Below are 22,456 nucleotides of genomic sequence, written 5' to 3' on the forward strand. Positions count from 1 at the left end.
CCGTCTCTAAACATTTCCAGCTCAACTGGAGTCTGAGGAGTCCGTATCAAAATCTTCCTTGGAATAAGTGACAATATCTTGACCTAAAGAAGATCTAAATGGTCTAAATGTTTCTTTTATCTTCCAGGGCGATATGGGGCCTGTTGGTGTAGTGGGCCCTAAAGGCCCCCAGGTATTCTGTTTCTTTGGCTGCATGCAACAATGTAAGAATCTTCATATACATTACATGTGTATATGAATACATCTTTGCCCGTTTCTGTTATAACTAGGGGCCTCCAGGTTTAGATGGACAGATTGGGGCACCAGGACTCCGCGGACTCCAGGTATTTCCCTCTTTGCTATGAACAGTATAAACATTAAACGATCGCAAGATGGAAGGCTCTGGCTATTACTCACAATCAATCAATGTACCAGTGTTTATTGATGAGTGTATACTGTACCAACGCTTATGTATCAGGCCATTGTTATAGATCACCGTGTCACCACTGGCATGCATAACTCGAGGGTATAAACAGAGAAAAACGTATTGTTTTCACAGAAGCTCTTTCGGTGATTTTATTATAGCTACCAATTATCCATTGGACGGTTCTCCGATGTGTAAAAAAAGAAAATGGTTGTAAGGGAGTTGGATTCATTTGAGTTTATGTTGGAGTCTATGGAGGGGTGTGATTCTGTTAGCAGTGCTATCGTGTTCTCTGTAATTGACCTTTGGTTAAAGGTCGACTCTGATGCGGTCGTATCTTCACAGGGACGTCCCGGGATGGTTGGTGCCACCGGTCCGAAAGGGGAACCCGTAAGTCTGCTGTTTGTCAACCTGGGGTCCAGAGCCAAGGGGGCCCCCCCTTGGGGGAGCGCCAAAGAAGAGAGGGGGGGGGGGGGGGGGGTCTTGTCTGTTTTTTCTAGGTAGTCAAAATGTTTAAATGTTGTTTCCCCAAATCATGACTTGCTTTCATAGAAATTCCAACCTGGCATCCCTATTTTGGGCATGTCATTATTGTCATAATTTGTGAAAATTTGCCAAAAAGCTACTGAGCTTGTAGATACGTTATTTGTCATACGAGAAGTATATAGTGTGTGTGAGCGCACGTGTGCGGGGTCTCAGCCCTTGTCAGACGTAAAGGGGGGGGGCGCTCCAAGGATAAAGGTTGAGAACCACTTAACTAATGAACCATTCAGTACTGTACATCTCACAGGCATGCCCTTTCAAAATCCATCTGAGAGATCAGTTGCACCGCATGCAAAAGGGAGGCAGCATTCCTGAGGTTCCTGTGTCAAAGGATGAACCTTTGACACTGTGACTCTCTGATTAGTTCTTAAGACAAAGTCAATCTGCAAGGTCAAGAGTCCAGCTGTAACTTTGTATTACTAAGATCCAAAGGCAGGTCATAGTGAGTGAGTGAGTGAGTGACGATCCCAGAATAGATCATTCTGTCTCTCTTAATTGCTTCTTGTTTCCTCTGGCCCTTTTCTCCAATCAGGGACCTGCTGGGCCTATGGGTGGCCGAGGGGAGCCCGGGTTTGAGGGGCCAATGGTGAGTTTTAGCATTGTCTCCAAGGAAGACAATGATATGAAGTACCCAGGCCCACACATACTGTATACACACTTAAGAAAGGAAGAAAAACTGCTCACACACAGTTGAGGTCCAAACGTATGCTTTTTTGTTTTTTCTCTCTTTCTCTTTCTTTTTTTCTTGACTAAAATTACCCATGCTGCTACATTGTCTGAAGGAAGCCAAACAAAAATAAGTTATTCTCTTACAGTATGTACCTGCTGTGCACACGATGGAACCTTAATGATCAATGAATTGTATTTTAACACAACTCCTTAATCATCATCGTTCCTGTGTTGAAATAGTTTCTGTCCTTTTTTGCCATTGATTTCAGGGTGTGCCGGGGAGGCAGGGCCCAGTGGGTTTTCCTGGCGTAAATGTAAGTGTAATGTGTTTTCATATGAATCATTCGCAGATAATCACCTCATTGGATTTAACCTCTTTTTATTTTGGTTTTGTTTTAACTATGTCCTTTCTGGTTTGCACAGGGTAACAGAGGACCAGATGGGGACAAAGGAGATCCTGGAATTAAAGGCGACAGAGTAGGTCCTTCTACATTCTGTTCAAACACTAACAGTAACATCACAGTAGGTCCTCCTTAGGGCCGAGCCATTTACCACAAATATATTGAAGTCAACATTTAGAACCAATAACCGTAGGCTAATTTAGTAATCGAGAAGAACGAAAACAATATTTTCTCTTACTCTTATATCAACGAATCAACATATCGACTAAATTGATTAGTCTGATTAACCACTTAACCCTGTATTATTATACTTGTCTTACAAAGGTGGCGTACAAAATAGTGAAAATTGACGATCTACAAGCTCACAACGCGTTGCAAGCTTTTAGATCAGCTATTTGTCACACCAACATTTCACTGCTTGTACCTGTATGAGTCGGTGACAAATACCCCTCTTATACACATATAGTACATCACAGATAACGTGACACAATTGAAGCACCCTTTGCGTTTTATTTGCAATGCTTTAAACAAAATTGGGGGAAAAATGAATGTAGCAGCAGCTACAGGGACAGCACTCGGGGAGCAGTTCGGGGTTAAGATGTTGCTCAGGGACACATAGGACCAGGGACTGTTTCTCAGACAGCCTGTGGTGAGGGTTGATTTAGGAAGTCACACCTAGCCTTGGAGTCCAAACTAAGTGGGCTTGGGCTCTGAGCTGTGTGTGAGTACTTGCCTATTATGTCATCCCCACACTCACTTGTACCATCTTGCCACTCTCTACTATGAATGCATTTGAAATATCTACTTGACTGTGTCGGAGGAACCAAGCCACAGAGGTGGCTGGTTAGCATCAGCCTTTCAACAAGACTCCCCATTCAATGGTAATGGGAATAAAAACATAGGCCTTAATTAAATTAAACATCAATGAATCACTTTACATTGATAGACCCTTTGGAAATTGTAGTATTATTGTCATTACTGGAAATGTTTTGCTCTGTTCCCGTTTTCTCCAGAGGAATATATATAGTATTAAATATTATGGAGATTTAATGATATATGAATATGAAACTCTTATTGGACTTGTTTTTCAGTGTTCATCATAAGGTGTCAACTATGTCTTTCATAAAAGTTCATATGATTAATGGTATAATCATTATATATCCTCATAGAAGAGGCTCTGGTCAAGACAAAAAGGTGATTATACAAAATAAACAAGCAATGAAACATGAATCTTTACCCCCAAACATATTCTATTTATCGACATAACTACTAAAATAATAATGATCAATCTACAAACCGTTCATGTTGATCTTTATTGTCTGTGTACAGGTACGAAATAGTACAAATTATTTTTGTTCAGCTCCTGTGACATTGTGGCAAGCATTAGAAATAGTAAAAGACAAACATAGTAAAAAACAAAAAAGGAACCTTCTATATACAACTGCAGCAGTACACCAATGTGAAACACTTCGTAATGTCTAACTTTGGTCTTCCAGAGTTACACTAACCTTCCTTGGCAACACCTTCACAGACCTACCATCAACAGCATTAAGAATGAATGGAAAGAGCGTCTCAGTGAAAGAGTGTGTGAAAGTGTGGAGGTGTGTGTTAGTGTCAGGATCAGAGAAGGACAGCTTTCCTCCGTTCCAGTCCAGTTGGACTCTGATCCTCCAGGGTTTCTGCTTCACTGAGAGAACGGTGGTTATTTCTCTCACTGCAGACACTGGTTTGGGTGCCTGGCAGTGTGCTTTGTATTCACTATCACATAACATTATTCTCCAGCATTTACCCTGTGTTCCTGTCTTCCTCTGGTAAGACTCTGCTAACACTCCTAATGTCCAGTATCCATTTTCTCCAACCGCAATATCCCAGCTGTGAGTCCCGGAGTTAAAGCCCTCAGAACCCAGGACATGGTACAAGCAGTCAAACCTCTCTGGGTTGTCAGGAAGCTCCTGTCTCTCTCCATGTCTCACAGTAGTCAGATCATCAGACAGTCTGTATACTGGATGGGCAGTGTTGGGGTCCAGAATCACAGGAGTGTAGGAGACGATGTCCTTCATCTTGTCCCAGACGCTGAAGGCCAGGTTGCCCAGGTGTTTGGTCACATCTATCAGCGCGTGTGAGTCCAGCTGTGGGTTATGCAGTGTGAGCTTGACTTGTTCCACTGTGGTCTTGACCGTCTTGTAGTTCTGGAGGAACGAAACGTGTTCAGCTCTCAGCTCCTCCTCTATGGCCTTGACTGTATTTGAAAGAGGTGATATCTCTCTGTTCAGACCCTCAATCTTCTCCTGCATCATCTGACTCTTCTTCTCCTCTTCCTCCCTCAGTGCAGTGATTCTAGCCTCCTCTTCCTCTAGTAGAAACTGATGAAACTTCTTAAACTGTTCCTTAATCTTCCGCTCTGTTTTCTGGGTCTGGACCTTTATGTGTTCTGCTGCTTGGTCACAGTTTGTTTTAACTTTATTTAACGCCATCAGTTTTTTATATAAGCGCTTCAGTGATTTCTGGACTTCCTCCTTGTGGTCGAGGGCAGCTTCATCGATGGGTTTGAAACTGTGGTTGGTGTGTCTTTGTGAATGAAGACACACGACACACACTGGCTGATTATCTTCCAGACAGAAGAGTTTCAATTTCTCATTATGCAGGCTGCAGAGAACCTCAGCTTCATCGATGGGTCTGAAACTGTGGTTGGAGTGTTTGTCTGAATGAAGACACACAACACACACTGGCTGTTGATCTTCTACACAGAAGAGTTTGAATTTCTCAGCATGAAGACTGCAGACAACCTCAGACACTGTTGAAACTCTCTGACGTTTCTCCTGTAGCTTCTCCTGTAAGAATGTCTCACACAGGTTCTTCAGAGCCAGGTTACAGGGTGGATCATCCATTGAAGACCTTTTATTACAAGATGGACATTGCCTTGTTGATTTCTGTCTCCACCATTCCTGCAGACAGGCTTTACAGAAGCTGTGGCTACATGGCAGGAGAACAGGATCTTTAAATGTTTCATGACAGAAGGGACAGGAAAAATCCTCTTCTGAAAAAGATGACCTGGAAGCCATTTAGCCTCTGAGTGAATAAACAAACTCTGCTCAAAACAGGAAATAAGCAAAGTCAGTCGTGGTAACACTTCCTTCTCTAGAATGTTCCCTGAAGTTTACTTTCACTTTTTCTATTGTGGTTCTTGTTTAAGTTCCAAGGTGACAGCAAGCAGGTTCATGTTTTCTGGGTCAGCATTGTGTCCTGGAGCTGTAGGAAAAAAACAGAGACAACATTATTTGACCTTTCTTTTGCACTGAATTGTGGACTTAATGTTTTGTAATTCATGCTGTCGGGTCGTGTTTGCTGTTTTGTAGGCCAGTTAACTGAATTTAATTCAGATCAATTTTTGTATATTGATTTATGTTTTAAAAAAGGTATTATGGACCTAGCTCTCTATCTATGCACTGATGTTTGTGTGTGAACGCAGGCAGGGTGAAGGTGGCTGGCTGCACTGGACTGTTATGATCAAATCCTGCAGGTGACTCTTCAATATCCATTGATAAATCTAGATTGAAACTTTACACAAATTCTTGCAGCCACACTTGGAATGACATGTAATCACAGAAAGAAATCACACTTTCATAGCATATCCATGGTGCATTTATATATCGCTTTTATCCAAAGCGCTTTACATAGATTGTGCATTTCATTCAACCATTCACACACACATTCATACACCGATTAAGGAGGAAACCGTGCAAGGCACCATCCCGCTCATCAGGAGCATTTAGGGGTTCAGCGTCTCGCTCAAGGACACTCCGACACTAACTCTTCTGGGGGAGCCTGGGATCGAACTGGAAACCTCACAGCTTCCATCCGGCCCCTCTACCCCTGAGGCACTGCCGCCCCTAGTAATGCATTGATAATGAAAATGCTTCAATTCATTCATGTGCTATAGCAGCCTATAGATCATGGTTAGTCATAGACCAATTATTTGTTTACTAACATTGAGACTGGACGCACAGGTGATTGTTTCACGCAACCTGTTGTTTTGGGGTGCGCTGGTTTCAGCACACCCCAACCCCCTCTTGTGTGTTGGCTAGTGAGGCGCGTCCTAGCGAGACCTGACAGAATGGGTTTCATTGCGCGCATACTGGTTCTTATCAGTGTGACGTCGTCTGTTAAGGGGTCTATAGATTGATACAGAACAGTCATTCTCAAACTCTTTATTTTCAAGGACATCCAATTTGGCTATTAGGCTACGGAGCCTCATTTGATACAATTAACACAACTGTATCTGTCAATGTAAGTTTAATTACTGCAGACAGTATATTTCAGAAAACAGTATACAAATAATAATGGACATATTTAATTTTCTCCACTTAGCATCTCCATACATTATGTGGTTGTGGAAAAAGTGTTAATGTTCTCAGATCTAAGACCCATATGCAGATACGTTTGCAGCTGGAAAGCCCTCGTTAAGGCCCTGTTATAACAGGAATTAAAGAAATGAGACACTTGACGATCTTTCTCCAGTCAGCCTTCCTCAGCAGAATCCAGGCATAGTGTATTAATTCACAGCCTGTATTACTTTTCTCTTTATCTTGTTTCTTTTCTTTTTCTCATCGATCAACTTTTACATAGTCACAATATTATTTTCTTTTCATTAAAATAATACATTTCAATATGATTCACATTTAGTTATAATAACCACATTCAGTTGCATCTGTTTTAACCAAAACACTGAAAAATACAGGGAATGCTCCTTTAAATGTCTGTCATAGACACTAGTGCACACTATATGGACATAAACTAGCACCTTGCTACAAATATCAGGTTCTAGGCATCAGCTAAGTATTAGTAGTGCATGCATGACTGAGTTCAAATAATTAGGCTTTGGAAAAAACGTTTGTCTAATGTGCTTAAAGTGCATTAAAATATACAAAAAAAACGTTTTAATTCAATAATACTGTTAAACAACAATCGTTCTAACACTTCTGAACTAATCTAAAGACAAACATGGAATGATCTAGAGCAGTGGTGTAAAGTAACTAAGTACAGTACAGTACAGTACATGAATGTACTCAAGTACTGTACTTAAAGGGATATTTCACTTTCAAAAATGTTTTGGGTCATTTTATCGTCTACTCAGGCTTTTGGGAGCACCCTGGACAGTTTTTAAGTTGCTTAATTCAGTATTTAGTTGTTTGATATTCATTTTATCTGACACGCCCCCCTTCCTATACAAACCCATTATAACTTCAAACCTAAGTTTAACTGTGTTAGATTAATAATCAGAAACAACCTTCCTTGGTTCTGGTGACTGATAGTGTCCTTCGAATACGTGAGGAGACGTGTTTTTTCAATTACTTTTTTTATATTTGTTTTATTTTTTTGGAAAATTAAAAAAAAAATAATAATAATAATAAATGAAAAAAATATATCGAAAAAACACGCCCCCCTCACGTATTAGAAGGGCAAAATTATCCACTTTTTAAAAAAAGTGAAATATCCCTTTAAGTACAATTTTGAGGTGTTTGTACTTTACTGGAGTATTTCTAATTGTCAGTACTTTTACTCCACTACATCTCGGAGGCAAATATTGTACTTTTACTCCATTACAATTATTTGAAAACTTTAGTTAGTTACTTTGCAATTATCAATTATTATATTATAAAACATACATTAACCACTTTAGCCCTATATTTTATACCTAGGCTATTTGAAAATAGCAGATCTACAAGCTCAACGCCATGTGACGCCTTGTGAGCTTGTAGATCTGCTATTTTCTAAACATTTTAGTACTTTCACTTTTGGTACTTTAAGTACATTTTGATACCAATACTTCTGTACTTTTACTCAAGTACATTTTGAATTCCGGACTTTTACTTGTAACGGGAGTATTTCTGTATTGCAGTATTGATACTTTTACTTAAGTTAAATATCTGAGTACTTTTTCCAACCCTGATCTGAAGCCCAAAAACGAAAGTCTGCCTTCATGTCACAAAACAAACAGTACAGATCCACCATTTTAGGAGTACATGAAAACAACAGTTTGGACTAGGTCCCAAAACCACTCAAATTGACACGCAACTTCATACAAAAATCGATCTCAAATGAAAACAATAACTTCACCAACAACTGTATGCAGTTTGTGACACTTTAGTGTTGTACCAACCTGTTGAAACAGGAATGAAAGACATGAGACGCTCTTTCCAGTCAGCCTTCCTCAGCAGAATGAGGAAGCAGCAACGTCAGTCCATTCAATATGTGAGTCTCTGAGAAAGAACCGCCACACTGCCCCCTAGTGGCGGCAACGCTAGTGTGTGTGTGTGTGTGTGTGTGTGTGTGTGTGTGTGTGTGTGTGTGTGTGTGTGTGTGTGTGTGTGTGTGTGTGTGTGTGTGTGTGTGTGTGTGTGTGTGTGTGTGTGTGTGTGTGTGTGTGTAGTGTGTAGTGCGTTGGTTCTCAAAGTGTGGTCCGGGATCACCCATGGGTCCTTCAGGGAGTTCCAGGGGGTCCCCAGCTAAATGATGGATAGTTAGGAACCAAATGGGCCCTTATGGGTCTGTAACTCTGAGAGTGTACAAATGGAACCAAATGGACCCTGACGGGTCCATTTGGTTCCATTTGTACACTCTCAGAGTTACATTAACATTGATTTTACAATATGAATTGGGGTCCCAGAGATAGAGATGTCATTAAATGGGGGTCGCCAAATGCATGTCAAACTGGGAAAATTAAAATGGTTGAAAATCACTGCTAGAGCCGTGAAAATCTTCTCTTACGGAGGTCCTTGGGATATCTTTTCAAATGGGGGTCCGTGGACTAATAAGTGTCAATTTGGGGGTCCTTGACATGAAAAAGTTTGAGAACCACTGGTGTAGTGTTACTAAGAACACTGGGATTCAACCAAGAAATAATCAGTGGTGGAAAAAGTACTGAAATGTTTTACCTAAGTAAAAGTATCAATACTGCAACGTAGAAGTACTCTGTTACAAGTAAAAGTCCGGAATTCAAAATGTACTTGAGTAAAAGTACAAAAGCATTGGTATCAAAAAGTACCAAAAATAAAAGTAGTAAAATGTGAAAATAACAGATCTACAAGCTCAAAACGTGTCGGCATTGTGAGCTTGTAGATCTGCTATTTTCAAATAGCCTAGGTATAAAATAGGGCTAAAGTGGTTAATGTATGTTTTATAATGTAGTAATGTATACCTGCAAAGTAACCAGTTACTAAAGTTTTCAAATAATTATAGTGGAGTAATAGTACAATATTTGCCTATGAGATGTAGTGGAGTAGAAGTAAAAGTAGACAATTGGAAATACTCCAGTAAAGTAAAAGTATCTCAAAATTGTACTTAAGTATAGTACTTGAGTAAATGTACTTCTAGTCACTTTACACCACTGGAAATAATTGTCCATTCTTGTCCATGCTGATTCATATAGAAACAATATTCTACATTGATAGACCATTTGGAAAAATAAATATTGCTATTACTAGAAATGTTTTGTTGCTGTTGTTTGTACCAAGCTAACAGTTATGTTGTGAATGTGATATCATGACCACACAACGAACCCAAAGTACACAGTACAGCAGTCAGTACTGATTGATTTATTCATGGTATTTTGTTTGGTAATTGTATTGCGACTTTCTCCAGATACTGCATCAAATATTAGGGAGTTTTAAAGATTTATAAATTAATATGAAACTCTTATTGAACTTGTTTTTCCAATGTTCATCATAATGTATTTACTATACAATATATGATTATGTCTTTCATAAAAGCTCATATGATTGATATAATTAAATCCTAATGGGAGAGGCAATGGGCTTCAAGACAAAAGGAGTTCATTTTAAATGCTACATGACACTTATTATACAAAATAAACAAGCAATTAAACATTCATATTTACCCCCCAAATATACAATGTTCTATATATCAACACAACTACTAAAATAATAATGATCAATCTACAAACCGTTCAAGGTGATCTTTATTGTCTTTGTTCAGGTATAAAATAGTACAAATTATTTCTGTTTAACTCCTGTGACATTGTGGCAGCGAAATAGTAATAAAAGACAAACAATAGTCGACAACAAAAAGTAAACTATATACAACTGCAGCAGTACACCAATGTGGCACTCTTCATCATGTCTAACTGTGCTCTTCCAGAGTTACACTGACCTTCTTTGGCAACACCTTCACAGACGTACCATCGATAGCATTAAGAATGAATGGAAAGAGTGTCTCAGTGAAAGAGTGTGTGAAAGTGTGGAGGTGTGTGTTGGTATCGGGATCTGAGAAGGACAGCTTTCCTCTGTTCCAGTCCAGTTGGACTCTGATCCTCCAGGGTTTCTGCTTCACTGAGAGAACAGTGGTTCTGTAAGACTCTCTCACTGCAGACCCTGGTCTGTGTAACTGGCAGTGTGCTCTGTATTCGCTACCACATAACATTATTCTCCAGCATTTATCCTGTGTCTCTCCGTTTTTCCTCCGGTAAGACTCTGCTAACACTCCTAATGTCCAGCATCCATTTTCTCCAACCGCAATATCCCAGCTGTGAGTCCCGGAGTTAAAGCCCTCAGAACCCAGGACATGGTACAAGCAGTCAAACCTCTCTGGGTTGTCAGGAAGCTCCTGTCTCTCTCCATGTCTCACAGTAGTCAGGTCATCAGACAGGCTGTATACTGGATGGGCAGTGTTGGGGTCCAGAATCACAGGAGTGTACGAGACGATGTCCCTCATCTTGTCCCAGACTCTGAAGGCCAGGTTGCCCAGGTGTTTGGTCACATCTATCAGTGCTCCTGAGTCCAGCTGTGGGTCCTGCAGTGTGAGCTTGAGTCTTTCCACTGTGTTCTTGACCGTCTTGTAGTTCTGCAAGAATGAGACGTGTTCAGCTCTCAGCTCCTCCTCTATGGCCTTGACTGTATTTGAAAGAGATGACATCTCTCTGTTCAGACCCTCAATCTTCTCCTTCATCATCTGACTCTTCTTCTCCTCTTCCTTCCTCAGTGCCGTGATTCTAGCCTCCTCTTCCTCTTGCAGAAACTGATGAAACTTCTTAAACTGTTCCTTAATCTTACGCTCTGTGTTCTGGGTCTGGACCTTTATGTGTTCTGCTGCTTGGTCACAGTTTGTTTTAACTTTATTGAACATCATCAGTTTCTCCTGTAAGCACTTCAGTGATTTCTGGACTTCCTCCTTGTGATGCAGGGCAGCTTCATCGATGGGTCTGAAACTGTGGTTGGTGTGTTTTTCTGAATGAAGACACACAACACAGACTGGCTCATGATCTTCCAGACAGAAGAGTTTGAATTTCTCCGCATGCAGGCTGCAGAGAACCTCAGCTTCATCGATGGGTCTGAAACTGTGGTTGATGTGTTTGTCTGAATGAAGACACACAACACACACTAGCTGTTCATCTTCCAGACAGAAGAGTTTGAATCTCTCAGCATGCAGGCTGCAGAGAACCTCAGACCCTGTTGTAACTCTCTGACGTTTTTCCTGTAAGAATGTCTCACACAGGTTCTTCAGAGCCAGGTTACAGGGTGGATCATCCATTGAAGACCTTTTATTACAAGATGGACATTGCCTTGTTGATCTCTGTCTCCACCATTCCTGCAGACAGGATTGACAGAAGCTGTGGCTACATGGCAAGAGAACAGGATCTTTAAATGTTTCATGACAGAATGGACAGGAAAAATCCTCTTCTGAAAAAGATGACCTGGAAGCCATAGTCTCTGACTGCTGATTCCCTGTCTTGAGCTGAGTGTGTATTCAAAGTCGTGGTAACACTCCCTTCTCTAGAATGTTTCAAGAAGTTTAGTTTAACTTTTTCAATCGTGGTTCTTGTTCAAGTCCCAAGGTGACAGCAGCAGGTTCAAGTTTTCTGGGTCAGTATTGTCCTGTAGCTGTGGAAAAACACAGATGAAGACATTATTTGACCTTTCTTTTGCACTGAACAGTAGACTTTATGCTTGTGTAAATGTAAATGTTTTGTAATTCATGCTGTCGGGTCGCGTTTGCTGTTTTGTAGGCCAGTTCACTAAATGTAATTCAGAGCAGTAGGCTAATTATCCATTTTTGTATGTTGATTTATGTTTTATAACGGTATTATGGACCTAGCTCTCTATATGCACTGATGTTTGTGTGTGAACTAGCCAATCAGTGTAGCTCTATGTGTGGAATTAATTGGAGAAAAGAAAATCACACTTTTATAGCATATCCATGGTCATAATGAGGACATACCAAACAATATATGCTAAACAAATGTGAACAATATAAAACTGAGGCATATGTAATGCTCTGGCACCACTGCATATCACACACACAATAAATTGTTGGTTTAGAAAATATTTTAAGATGCAAAAGTGAACCAAATTGACAGATGCATTTTATTGTATGCAAGCATTAACTCATTGAACCATAAGTTTCTAAATCTCAAAGAGCCATTGACTCTGGATTGCAATTCTATTGACTTGATTTTGGAAAACTGTTTGAGGTTGAATATTTTGATACGGTAAGACTAAAGACAAACACAAAATGTTGTACATCAGAAGACATTCATTTGAGTACTTGAATAGGTAATGCATTGATAATGAAAATGCTTCAATTCATTCATGTGCTATAGCAGCCTATGGACCATGGTTTGTTATTGATTGATATAGAACAGTGATTCTCAAAGTCTTTATGTACAAGGACATCCAATTTAACTATTAGGCTACGGATCCTCCATTTTATACAATTAACACAACTGTATCCGTCCATTTACGTTTAATTACAACGGTGCAATACAAATAATAATGGACACATTTAATTTTCTCCACTTTGAATCTCCATACATTATGTGGTTGTGGAAAAAGTGTTAACAAGTGTTGAGCTAGAACAACATAATATTCACTACAATTACACTAAAGCCTGTGTAGACTGGTGATATGAACACAGGACACAAAATTGTATTTGGGGTTCTTTATTACCGACTCCTCTCCAGATGTGAGAATAGTGTACATTTTTAGAATTTCCAATTACATTTTAGTGTTGCCAATAAAAAGAAAAGAAAAACTTGTCTGTGTTGACAATGTTTCACATGGACTTTTGGTTGCTATTCAGTCCTGACCACAAATCCTAAAATAAACTAAAATGTCCAAAGAACCCTGTTCTCTCCTGTGTTACTCTGGCTATGAGAACATGTGAATGAAATCTGTAAACATCCAACAACAAGACTAAAAAGAAATCCCATCAGTGACATTATTACATATTGCAATCATATTCATTTAGTGCATATGTGTTGATCATTTTGTACAAAAAGAAGAGATGAAGTATATTTACCTACAGTATCTTGAACACCACATGGCTTCCACAACAGAATAGGCAGGTGTAGAAAACAGAAGACTCTACTTCCTGTGATGTATGTTGGACTTTAGGGACACCTAAAATGGTGCAGTGCCATCTAGTGGTTTTAGGGGCAACATATTTTCCACCTGGCTACACTTCTATATTCTGTCCTGGAAAAAAATAGACCGTCAAGCTCACAACACACACGATGTGAGCTTACTATATCTATTTTCGGCGCACAACACTGTCTCATACAACCAGAATATATTAAGCTCTCTTTGCATTTTATTTGCAATGCCATAACCAAAATCAGTTGGTTGTACAACAGTATTATAATTAGCTGGGGAAAAATAAATAAATCATGAAGTTATTCAAATACAAATATGGACACCACTCCTTTGGAGTATTTTTTTGTCACTGTACAGTACATTTGCACATAATATGGAGTTTGTCCTCTGCATGTATTTACCCATCCTAACTATGAGGAGCAGCTACAGGGGTTAGCGCATGGGGAGCAGTTAGAGGTTTAGTGTGTTGCTCAGGGACACCTCAGGGCTGGGGTGTGAACCGGGGACCTTGTTTCCCAGACTGCCTCTCTTTCCATTTAGCTATTGCTGCCCCTAATGGTAATGGCATCAACATAGGCTAGGCCTCAAACAAATTGAACATTAAAAAATGTTGTTACATTGATAGACCATTTTGAAAAAAAGATATTGCTATTACTGGAAATGTTTTCATCATTGTAGTAGTTGATGCTGTGTGTACCCAGCTAACAATTACGTAGTGATATCATGACCACACAATGTACCCAAACTACACAGTACAGCTGTTAGTACTGATTGATGTATTCATGGTATTTTGTTTGGTATTGCTGTTTTCTCCAGATACAGCATTAAATATTAGGGAGATTTAAAGATATAAACAGTAAATTAATATGAAACAGTTATTGAACCTGTTTTTCTAGTGTTCATCGTAGGTAAGCCTTGGCGAACCCTGAGGCATGGGCCTATCTCCTGTTTCCCTAGCGTGAGGGAGCTTGATGTACAAGTACAGTACATGATCCCCTGGACATGACGCTGGTATGGCCCATTATTAGAGTCTTTGGTATGACCCGGGAATCAAACCCTGACCTTCCAGTCTCAGGGTGGACACTCAAACCACAAGGCCATTGAGCTGGTAGTATTCATCATAATGTGTCATATACTGTACATCTTTCATAAAAGTAAATATGATTGATTAAATTATTATTTCATCCTAATGGGAGAGGCTCTGGGCTTCAAGACAAAAGGTGTTAATTTTAAATGTTATATGACACTGATTATACAAAATAAACAAGCAATTAAACATTCATTACCCCCCAAATATACAATATGCTATATATCAACACAACTAGTAAAATAATAATGACCAATCTACAAACCGTTCAAGGTGATCTTTATTGTCTGTGTTCAGGTACAAAATGGTACAAATTATTTCTGTTCGGCTCCTGTGACATTGTGGCAGCATTAGAAATGATAATAAAAGACAGACAAGTCAACAACAAAAAGCAACGGTCAACAACAAAAAGGAACCTTCTATATACATCTGCAGCAGTACACCAATGTGGCACTCTTCATCATGTCTAACTGTGCTCTTCCAGAGTTACACTGACCTTCCTTGACAACACCTTCACAGACCTACCATCGACAGCATTAATGAATGGAACAAGTGGCTCAGTGAAAGAGTGTGTGAAAGTGTGGAGGTGTGTGTTAGTGTCAGGATCAGAGAAGGACAGCTTTCCTCTGTTCCAGTCCAGTTGGACTCTGATCCTCCAGGGTTTCTGCTTCACTGAGAGAACAGTGGTTGACCCTGGTTTGCAGTGTGCTCTGTATTCACTATTACATAACATTATTCTCCAGCATTTATCCAGTGTCTCTCCCTTCTTCCTCCGGTAAGACTCTGCTAACACTCCTAATGTCCAGTTTCCATTTTCTTCAACTGCAATATCCCAGCTGTGAGTCCCGGAGTTAAAGCCCTCAGAACCCAGGACATGGTACAAGCAGTCAAACCTCTCTGGGTTGTCAGGAAGCTCCTGTCTCTTTCCATGTCTCACACTAGTCAGATCATCAGACAGGCTGTATACTGGATGGGCAGTGTTTGGGTCCAGAATCACAGGAGTGTAGGAGATGATGTCCCTCATCTTGTCCCAGACTCTGAAGGCCAGGTTTCCCAGGTGTTTGACCTCATCTATCAGTGCTCCTGAGTCCAGCTGTGGGTCCTGCAGTGTGAGCTTGACTCGTTCCACTGTGGTCTTGACCGTCTTGTAGTTCTGCAGGAACGAGACGTGTTCAGCTCTCAGCTCCTCCTCTATGGCCTTGACTGTATTTGAAAGAGGTGATATCTCTCTGTTCAGACCCTCAATCTTCTCCTTCATCATCTGACTTTTCTTCTCCTCTTCCTTCCTCAGTGCCGTGATTCTAGCCTCCTCTTCCTCTTGTAGAAACTGATGAAACTTCTTAAACTGTTCCTTAATCTTCCGCTCTGTGTTCTGGGTCTGGACCTTTATGTGTTCTGCTGCTTGGTCACAGTTTGTTTTAACTTTATTTAACACCATCAGTTTCTCCTGTAAGCGCTTCAGTGATTTCTGGACTTCCTTCTTGTAGTCCAGGGCAGCTTCATCGATGGGTCTGAAACTGTGGTTGGTGTGTTTTTCTGAATGAAGACACACAACACACACTGGCTGATGATCTTCCAGACAGAAGAGTTTCAATTTCTCAGCATGCAGGCTGCAGAGAACCTCAGCTTCATCGATGGGTCTGAAACTGTGTTTGGAGTGTTTGTCTGAATGAAGACACACAACACACACTGGCTGTTGATCTTCCAGGCAGAAGAGTTTAAATTTCTCAGCATGCAGGCTGCAGAGAACCTCAGACCCTGTTGTAAGTCTCTGACGTTTCTCCTGTAGTTTCTCCTGTAAGAATGTCTCACACAGGTTCTTCAGAGCCAGGTTACAGGGTGGATCATCCATTGAAGACCTTTTATTACAAGATGGACATTGCCTTGTTGATTTCTGTCTCCACCATTCCTGCAGACATGCTTTACAGAAGCTGTGGCTACATGGCAGGATAACAGGATCTTTAAATGTTTCATGACAGAATGGACAGGAAAAATCCTCTTCTGAAAAAGATGACCTGGAAGCCATTGGTCTCTGATTGAATACACAAACTCTGCTCAAGACAGGGATTCAGCCAGTCAGTAGTAACACTTCCTTCTCTAGAATGTTCCCAGAAGTTTAGTTTCACTTTTTCAATCGTGGTTCTTGTCCCAAGGTGACAGGAGCAGGTTCACGTTTTCTGGGTCAGTATTGTGTCCTGTAGCTGTGGAAAAACACATGAATAAATGATTACCTTTCTTTTGCACTGAACAGTGGACTTTATGCTTGTGTAAATGTAAATGTTTTGTAATTCATGCTGTCGGGTCGTGTTTGCTGTTTTGTAGGACGGTTCACTGAATTTAATGCAGAGTGGTAGGCTAATTATCCAACCGATCATTTTTGTATGTTGATTTATGTTTTATAAAGGTATTATGGACCTAGCTCTCTATCTATGCACTGATGTTTGTGTGTGAACTAGCAGGCAGGGTGAAGGTGGCTGGTTGCACTGGACTGTTCTTGTGATCAAATCCTGCAAGTGACAGGATTTTTTGTGAAGTTTCAATCTAGATTGAAACTAAACACAAATGCTTGCAGCCACACATGGAATGACATGTAACCAAGAGAAAGAACATGTCATGTGACACCAAAGTAGCCAATCAGTGTAGCTCTATGTTTGGAATTAATTGGAGAAATAAATGCACACTTATATAGCATATACAGTACATGGTCATAATGAGGACATACCAAACAATATATGCTAAACAAATGTGAACAATATAAAACTGAGGCATATGTAATGCTCTGGCACCACTGCATAAATATATCACATACACAATAAATTGTTGGTTTACAAAATATTTTAAGATGCAAAAGTGAACCAAATTGACAGATGCATTTTATTGTATGCAAGCATAAACTCATTGAACCATACGTTTCTAATTCTCAAAGAGCCATTGACTCTGGATTGAAATTCTATTGACTTGATTCTGGAAAACTGTTTAGGGTTGAATATTTTGATAACAAAAAGGAAAGGTATAGATTAATATCATTTGACTCATCATTTTAGATTGTTATAAATCCACTGACTAAAGACAAACAAAACATTTTGTACATCAGAAGACATTAATTTGAGTACTTGAATAGGTAATGCATTGATAATGAAAATGCTTCAATTCATTCTTGTGCTATAGCAGCCTATATAGATCATGGTTTGTTATTGATTGATATAGAACAGTGATTCTCAAAGTCTTTATTTTCAAAGACATCCAATTTGTCTATTTAACTATTAGGCTACAGAGCCTCATTTGATACAATTAACACAACTGTATCCGTCCATGTAAGTTTAATTACTGCAATACATTTCAGAAAACGGTGCAATACAAATAATAATGGACATATTTAATTTTCCCCACTTAGCATCTCCATACAGTATGTGGTTGTGGAAAAAGTGTTAACATGTAAGCTATTGAGAGAACTAGAACAACATATTCACTACAATTACACTAAAGCCTGTGTAGTCTGGTGATGGACACATAATTATATTTGGGGTTCTTTATTACTGACTCCTCTCCAGATGTGAGAATGGTGTAGATGTTGATAATTTCCAATTACATTTTATTGTTGCCAATAAAAAAGAAAATAAAAACTTGTCTGTGTTGACAATGTTTCACATGGACTTTTGGTCACTATTCAGTCCTGACCACAAATCCTAAAATAAACTAAAATGTCCAAAGAACCCTGTTCTCTCCTGTGTTACTCTGGTTATGAGAACATGTGAATGAAATCTGTAAACATCCAACTACAAGACTAAAAATAAATCCCATCCGTGACATTATTACATTGCAATCATATTAATTTAGTGCATACAGTATGTGTTGATCATTTTGTACAAAAAGAAGAGATGAAGTATATTTACCCACAGTATCTTGAACACCACATGGCTTCCACAACAGAATAGACAGGTGTAGAAAACAGAAGACTCTACTTCCTGTGATGTATGTTGGACTTTAAGGACACCTAAAATGGTGCAGTGCCATCTAGTGGTTTTAGTGGGAAAATATTTTCCACATGGCTACACTTCTACAGTATATTCTGTCCTGGCAAAAATTAGACCCTCAAGCTCACAACAACACACAATGCAACATGTGAGCTTGTATATCTATTTTCGGCACACAACTCCGTCTCATACAACGGAATGTATTAAGCTCTCTTTGCATTTAAATGCAATGCTACAACCAAAACCAGTTGGTTGTATCAGTATTATAATTTGCTGGAGAAAAATAAATAAATCATGAAATTATTCAAATACAAATATGGAACCTTCACCTTTGAGGTATTTTTTGTCAGTGTACAGTACATTTGCACATAACATGGAATTTGTCCTCTGCATTTATTTACCCATCCTAACCATGAGGAGCAGCTACAGAGGCAGCACTTGAGGAGCGGTTAGGGGTTAAGTGTGTACTGTGTGTTGCTCAGAGACACTTCGACACATAGACCAGGGCTGGGGTGTGAACCAGGGACCTTGTTTCCCAGACAGCCTCTCTCCCCATTTAGCCATTGCTGCCCCTAATGGTATCAACATAGGCCTCAATTACATTAAACATTAAAAACTTATATTACATTGTTAGACCATTTGGGAAAATAAATATTGCTATTTACTAGAAATGTTTTGTTGATGTTGTGTACCCAGCTAACAGTTATGTTGTGAATGTGATATCATGACCACATAACAAACCCAAAGTACACAGTACAGCAGTCAGTACTGATTGAATGACTAATTAAATATTAGGGAGTTTAAAGATATATAAATGAATATGAAACTCTTATTGAACTTGTTTTTCCAGTGTTCATCATAATGTGTATATATATGATTATGTATTTCATAACAACTTGTATGATTGATATAATTAAATCCTAATTGGAGAGGCAATGGGCTGCAAGACAAAAGGTGTTCATTTTAAATGTTACATGACACTTTTATACAAACTAAACATTCATTACCCCCCAAATATACAATATGCTATATTTCAACACAACAACTAAAATAATAATGATCAATCTACAAACCGTTCAAGGTGATCTTTATTGTCTGTGTACAGGTACAACATAGTACAAATTATTTCTGTTCGGCTCCTGTGACATTGTGGTAGCATTAGAAATTGTAATGAAAGACAGACAATAGTCAACAACAAAAAGCAAACGTCTATATACAACTGCATCAGTACACCAATGTGGCACTCTTCATGTCTAACTGTGCTCTTCCAGAGTTACACTGACCTTCCTTGGCAACACCTTCACAGACCTACCATCAACAGCATTAAGAATGAACGGAAAGAGTGTCTCGGTGAAAGAGTGTGTGAAAGTGTGGAGGTGTGTGTTAGTATCAGGATCTGAGAAGGACAGCTTTCCTCTGTTCCAGTCCAGTTGGACTCTGATCCTCCAGGGTTTCTGCTTCACTGAGAGAACAGTGGTTGACCCTGGTCTGCAGTGTGCACTGTATTCACTATCATATAACATTATTCTCCAGCACCATTTATCCTGGCTTTCTCCCTTCTTCCTCTGGTAAGACTCTGCTAACACTCCTAATGTCCAGTATCTATTTTCTCCAACCGCGATATCCCAGCTGTGAGTCCCGGAGTTAAAGCCCTCAGAACCCAGGACATGGTACAAGCAGTCAAACCTCTCTGGGTTGTCAGGAAGCTCCTGTCTCTCTCCATGTCTCACACTAGTCAGATCATCAGACAGGCTGTATACTGGATGGGCAGTGTTGGGGTCCAGAATCACAGGAGTGTAGGAGACGATGTCCCTCATCTTGTCCCAGACTCTGAAGGCCAGGTTGCCCAGGTGTTTGGCCACATCTATCAGTGCTCCTGAGTCCAGATGTGGGTCCTGCAGTGTGAGCTTGACTCGTTCCACTGTGGTCTTGACCGTCTTGTAGTTCTGCAGGAACGAGACGTGTTCAGCTCTCAGCTCCTTCTCTATGGCCTTGATTGTATTTGAAAGAGATGACATCTCTCTGTTCAGACCCTCAATCTTCTCCTTCATCATCTGACTCTTCTTCTCCTCTTCCTTCCTCAGTGCAGTGATTCTAGCCTCCTCTTCCTCTTGTAGAAACTGATGAAACTTCTTAAACTGTTCCTTAATCTTCCGCTCTGTGTTCTGGGTCTGGACCTTTATGTGTTCTGCTGCTTGGTCACAGTTTGTTCTAACTTTATAAAACACCATCAGTTTCTCCTCTAAGTGCTTCAGTGATTTCTGGACTTCCTCCTTGTAGTACAGGGCAGCTTCATCGATGGGTCTGAAACTGTGGTTGGTGTGTTTGTCTGAATGAGGACACACAAAACACACTGGCTCATGATCTTCCAGACAGAAGAGTTTAAATTTCTCAGCATGCAGGCTGCAGAGAACCTCAGCTTCATTGATGGGTCTGAAACTGTGGTTGATGTGTTTGTCTGAATAAAGACACACCGTACACACTAGCTGTTGATCTTCCAGACAGAAGAGTTTGACCTTCTCAGCATGCAGGCTGCAGAGAACCTCAGACCCTGTTGAAACTCTCTGACGTTTCTCGAATGGACAGGAAAAATCCTCTTCTGAAAAAGATGACCTGGAAGCCATTTAGTCTCTGAGTGAATACACAAACTCTTCTCAAGACAGGGAATCAGCCAGTCAGTCTTGGTAACACTCGATTCTCTAGAATGTTCTCTGAAGTTTACTTTCACTTTGAATCCTGGTTCTAATTGCCACTGAGTTCACAGCAGCAGGTTCCTGAGTCAGTATTGTTTCCTGTAGCTGTGGAAAAACACAGATGAAATAATTATTTGAAACACTTCCCTGAATCAGATGTGATTTGTATGGTGTTATTTTATACCAACAATGATTTGACTAATATAAAGAAAGTGGTATAAAAGATAGCATAATACGCATGTATAGTTCTGGCACCACTGCATAAATACTTTAGATACATACATTTCTATTTCTCAAAGAGCAATTGATTCTGGAAAATTGTTAACGGATGACTATCTTAATAACAAAAAGGTAATGAAATAAAGACTATATAATTTTACTTGTAATGTTGGACTGTTATAAATCCAGTGATTAAAGACAAACACTACTTGAATAGATAATGCCTTGATAATGAAAATAATTCAATTCATTCATGTGCCATAGCAGCCTCTGGAGTTTGTTATTGATTGATATAGAACAGTGATTCTCAAACTCTATTTTCAAGGACATCCAATTTGGCTAGCCTTAGATAAAGACTCTCATAGATGTATTTACGGTAATCGATTTTGACATGTTTTATCTCTCTACGAGAGTCTTAGCTACCACCCCCCCTCCATATTGCCCTGCAATGTCAGCTCCAAAGCCCGTACTTCTCCAAACATGTACAAATGCAAAATATAGGGTGCATACCAAATGTTACCCCAAATGTTAACTCAGTGTCCGGTGTGTTTGTGTGCTGTGTTTGTGTATTAGTCCATATTTTTCAATAAAGAAGTGTTTTAATCCCGTCTGTGGCCGGCAATCTGGGGTAGCTAAGACTCTCGTAGAGATAAAAAATGTCAAAATCAATAAAATACACTACGAGAGTCTTTATCTAAGGCTACTATTTGGATATTAGGCTACGGAGCCTCATTTGATACAATTTCACAACTGTAACCGTCCATGTAAGTTTAATTACTGCAGCATTATATTTCAGAAAACAGTACAAATAATAATGGACATATTTCTCCACTTAGCATCTCCATACATGATGTGGTTGTGGAACAAGTGTTGACATGTAGGCTATATTAGAGAGCTATAACGGGCACTCAAATAAATAAAATAAACAAGAAAGCTAGAATAACATTAATCACTCCATTTACACTACAGCCTGTGTAGCCTGGTGATATGGACACAGGACACAAAACTATATTTGGGGTTCTTTATTACCGGCTCCTCTCCAGATGTGAGAGTAGTGTTCATTTTGATTTAGAGTTTTCA

The 22,456-nt window shown here is 39.7% G+C and overlaps 5 protein-coding genes across 5 annotated transcripts in view; 1 reads left to right on the forward strand and 4 right to left on the reverse strand.

Moving 5' to 3' along the window:
• The window catches only part of LOC311037909 (uncharacterized protein), a gene marked incomplete at both ends in the record, with an annotated part of 166,608 nt that overhangs the window by 120,418 nt on the left and 23,734 nt on the right, over window positions 1–22,456 (forward strand). Inside the window, 6 exons of the mRNA XM_084047205.1 lie at window positions 128–172; window positions 270–323; window positions 749–793; window positions 1,479–1,532; window positions 1,885–1,929; window positions 2,039–2,092. Of these exons, the coding sequence (XP_083903331.1) occupies window positions 128–172; window positions 270–323; window positions 749–793; window positions 1,479–1,532; window positions 1,885–1,929; window positions 2,039–2,092 (297 nt within the window). The remainder of the gene's footprint in view (window positions 1–127; window positions 173–269; window positions 324–748; window positions 794–1,478; window positions 1,533–1,884; window positions 1,930–2,038; window positions 2,093–22,456) is intronic.
• Window positions 3,347–5,078, reverse strand: LOC311037029 (E3 ubiquitin-protein ligase TRIM35-like; the record flags this gene model as incomplete). The annotated part of the gene is made up of 1 exon (XM_084046078.1): window positions 3,347–5,078. The coding sequence occupies one exon, from the start codon at window positions 5,076–5,078 to the stop codon at window positions 3,495–3,497; it is 1,584 nt and encodes a 527-aa protein (XP_083902204.1). The 3' UTR covers window positions 3,347–3,494.
• On the reverse strand, window positions 10,125–11,736 carry LOC311037030 (E3 ubiquitin-protein ligase TRIM35-like; the record flags this gene model as incomplete). The annotated part of the gene is made up of 2 exons (XM_084046079.1): window positions 10,125–11,286; window positions 11,413–11,736. 2 exons carry the CDS (start codon window positions 11,734–11,736, stop codon window positions 10,156–10,158), a joined length of 1,455 nt encoding a protein of 484 aa, XP_083902205.1. The 3' UTR covers window positions 10,125–10,155.
• LOC311037267 (E3 ubiquitin-protein ligase TRIM35-like) lies at window positions 14,957–21,116 on the reverse strand (the record flags this gene model as incomplete). The annotated part of the gene is made up of 3 exons (XM_084046389.1): window positions 21,078–21,116; window positions 16,267–16,505; window positions 14,957–16,116 (listed from the first exon to the last, which is right to left on the reverse strand). The coding sequence occupies exons 1-3, from the start codon at window positions 21,086–21,088 to the stop codon at window positions 14,957–14,959; spliced, it is 1,410 nt and encodes a 469-aa protein (XP_083902515.1). The 5' UTR covers window positions 21,089–21,116.
• On the reverse strand, window positions 19,718–20,991 carry LOC311037268 (E3 ubiquitin-protein ligase TRIM35-like; the record flags this gene model as incomplete). Its single annotated transcript, XM_084046390.1, has 2 exons — window positions 19,718–20,897; window positions 20,981–20,991. The coding sequence occupies 2 exons, from the start codon at window positions 20,989–20,991 to the stop codon at window positions 19,718–19,720; spliced, it is 1,191 nt and encodes a 396-aa protein (XP_083902516.1).

Source organism: Gymnoscopelus microlampas (assembly GCF_963454915.1).
Source record: "Gymnoscopelus microlampas genome assembly, chromosome: 21".
Taxonomy (NCBI): domain Eukaryota; kingdom Metazoa; phylum Chordata; class Actinopteri; order Myctophiformes; family Myctophidae; genus Gymnoscopelus; species Gymnoscopelus microlampas.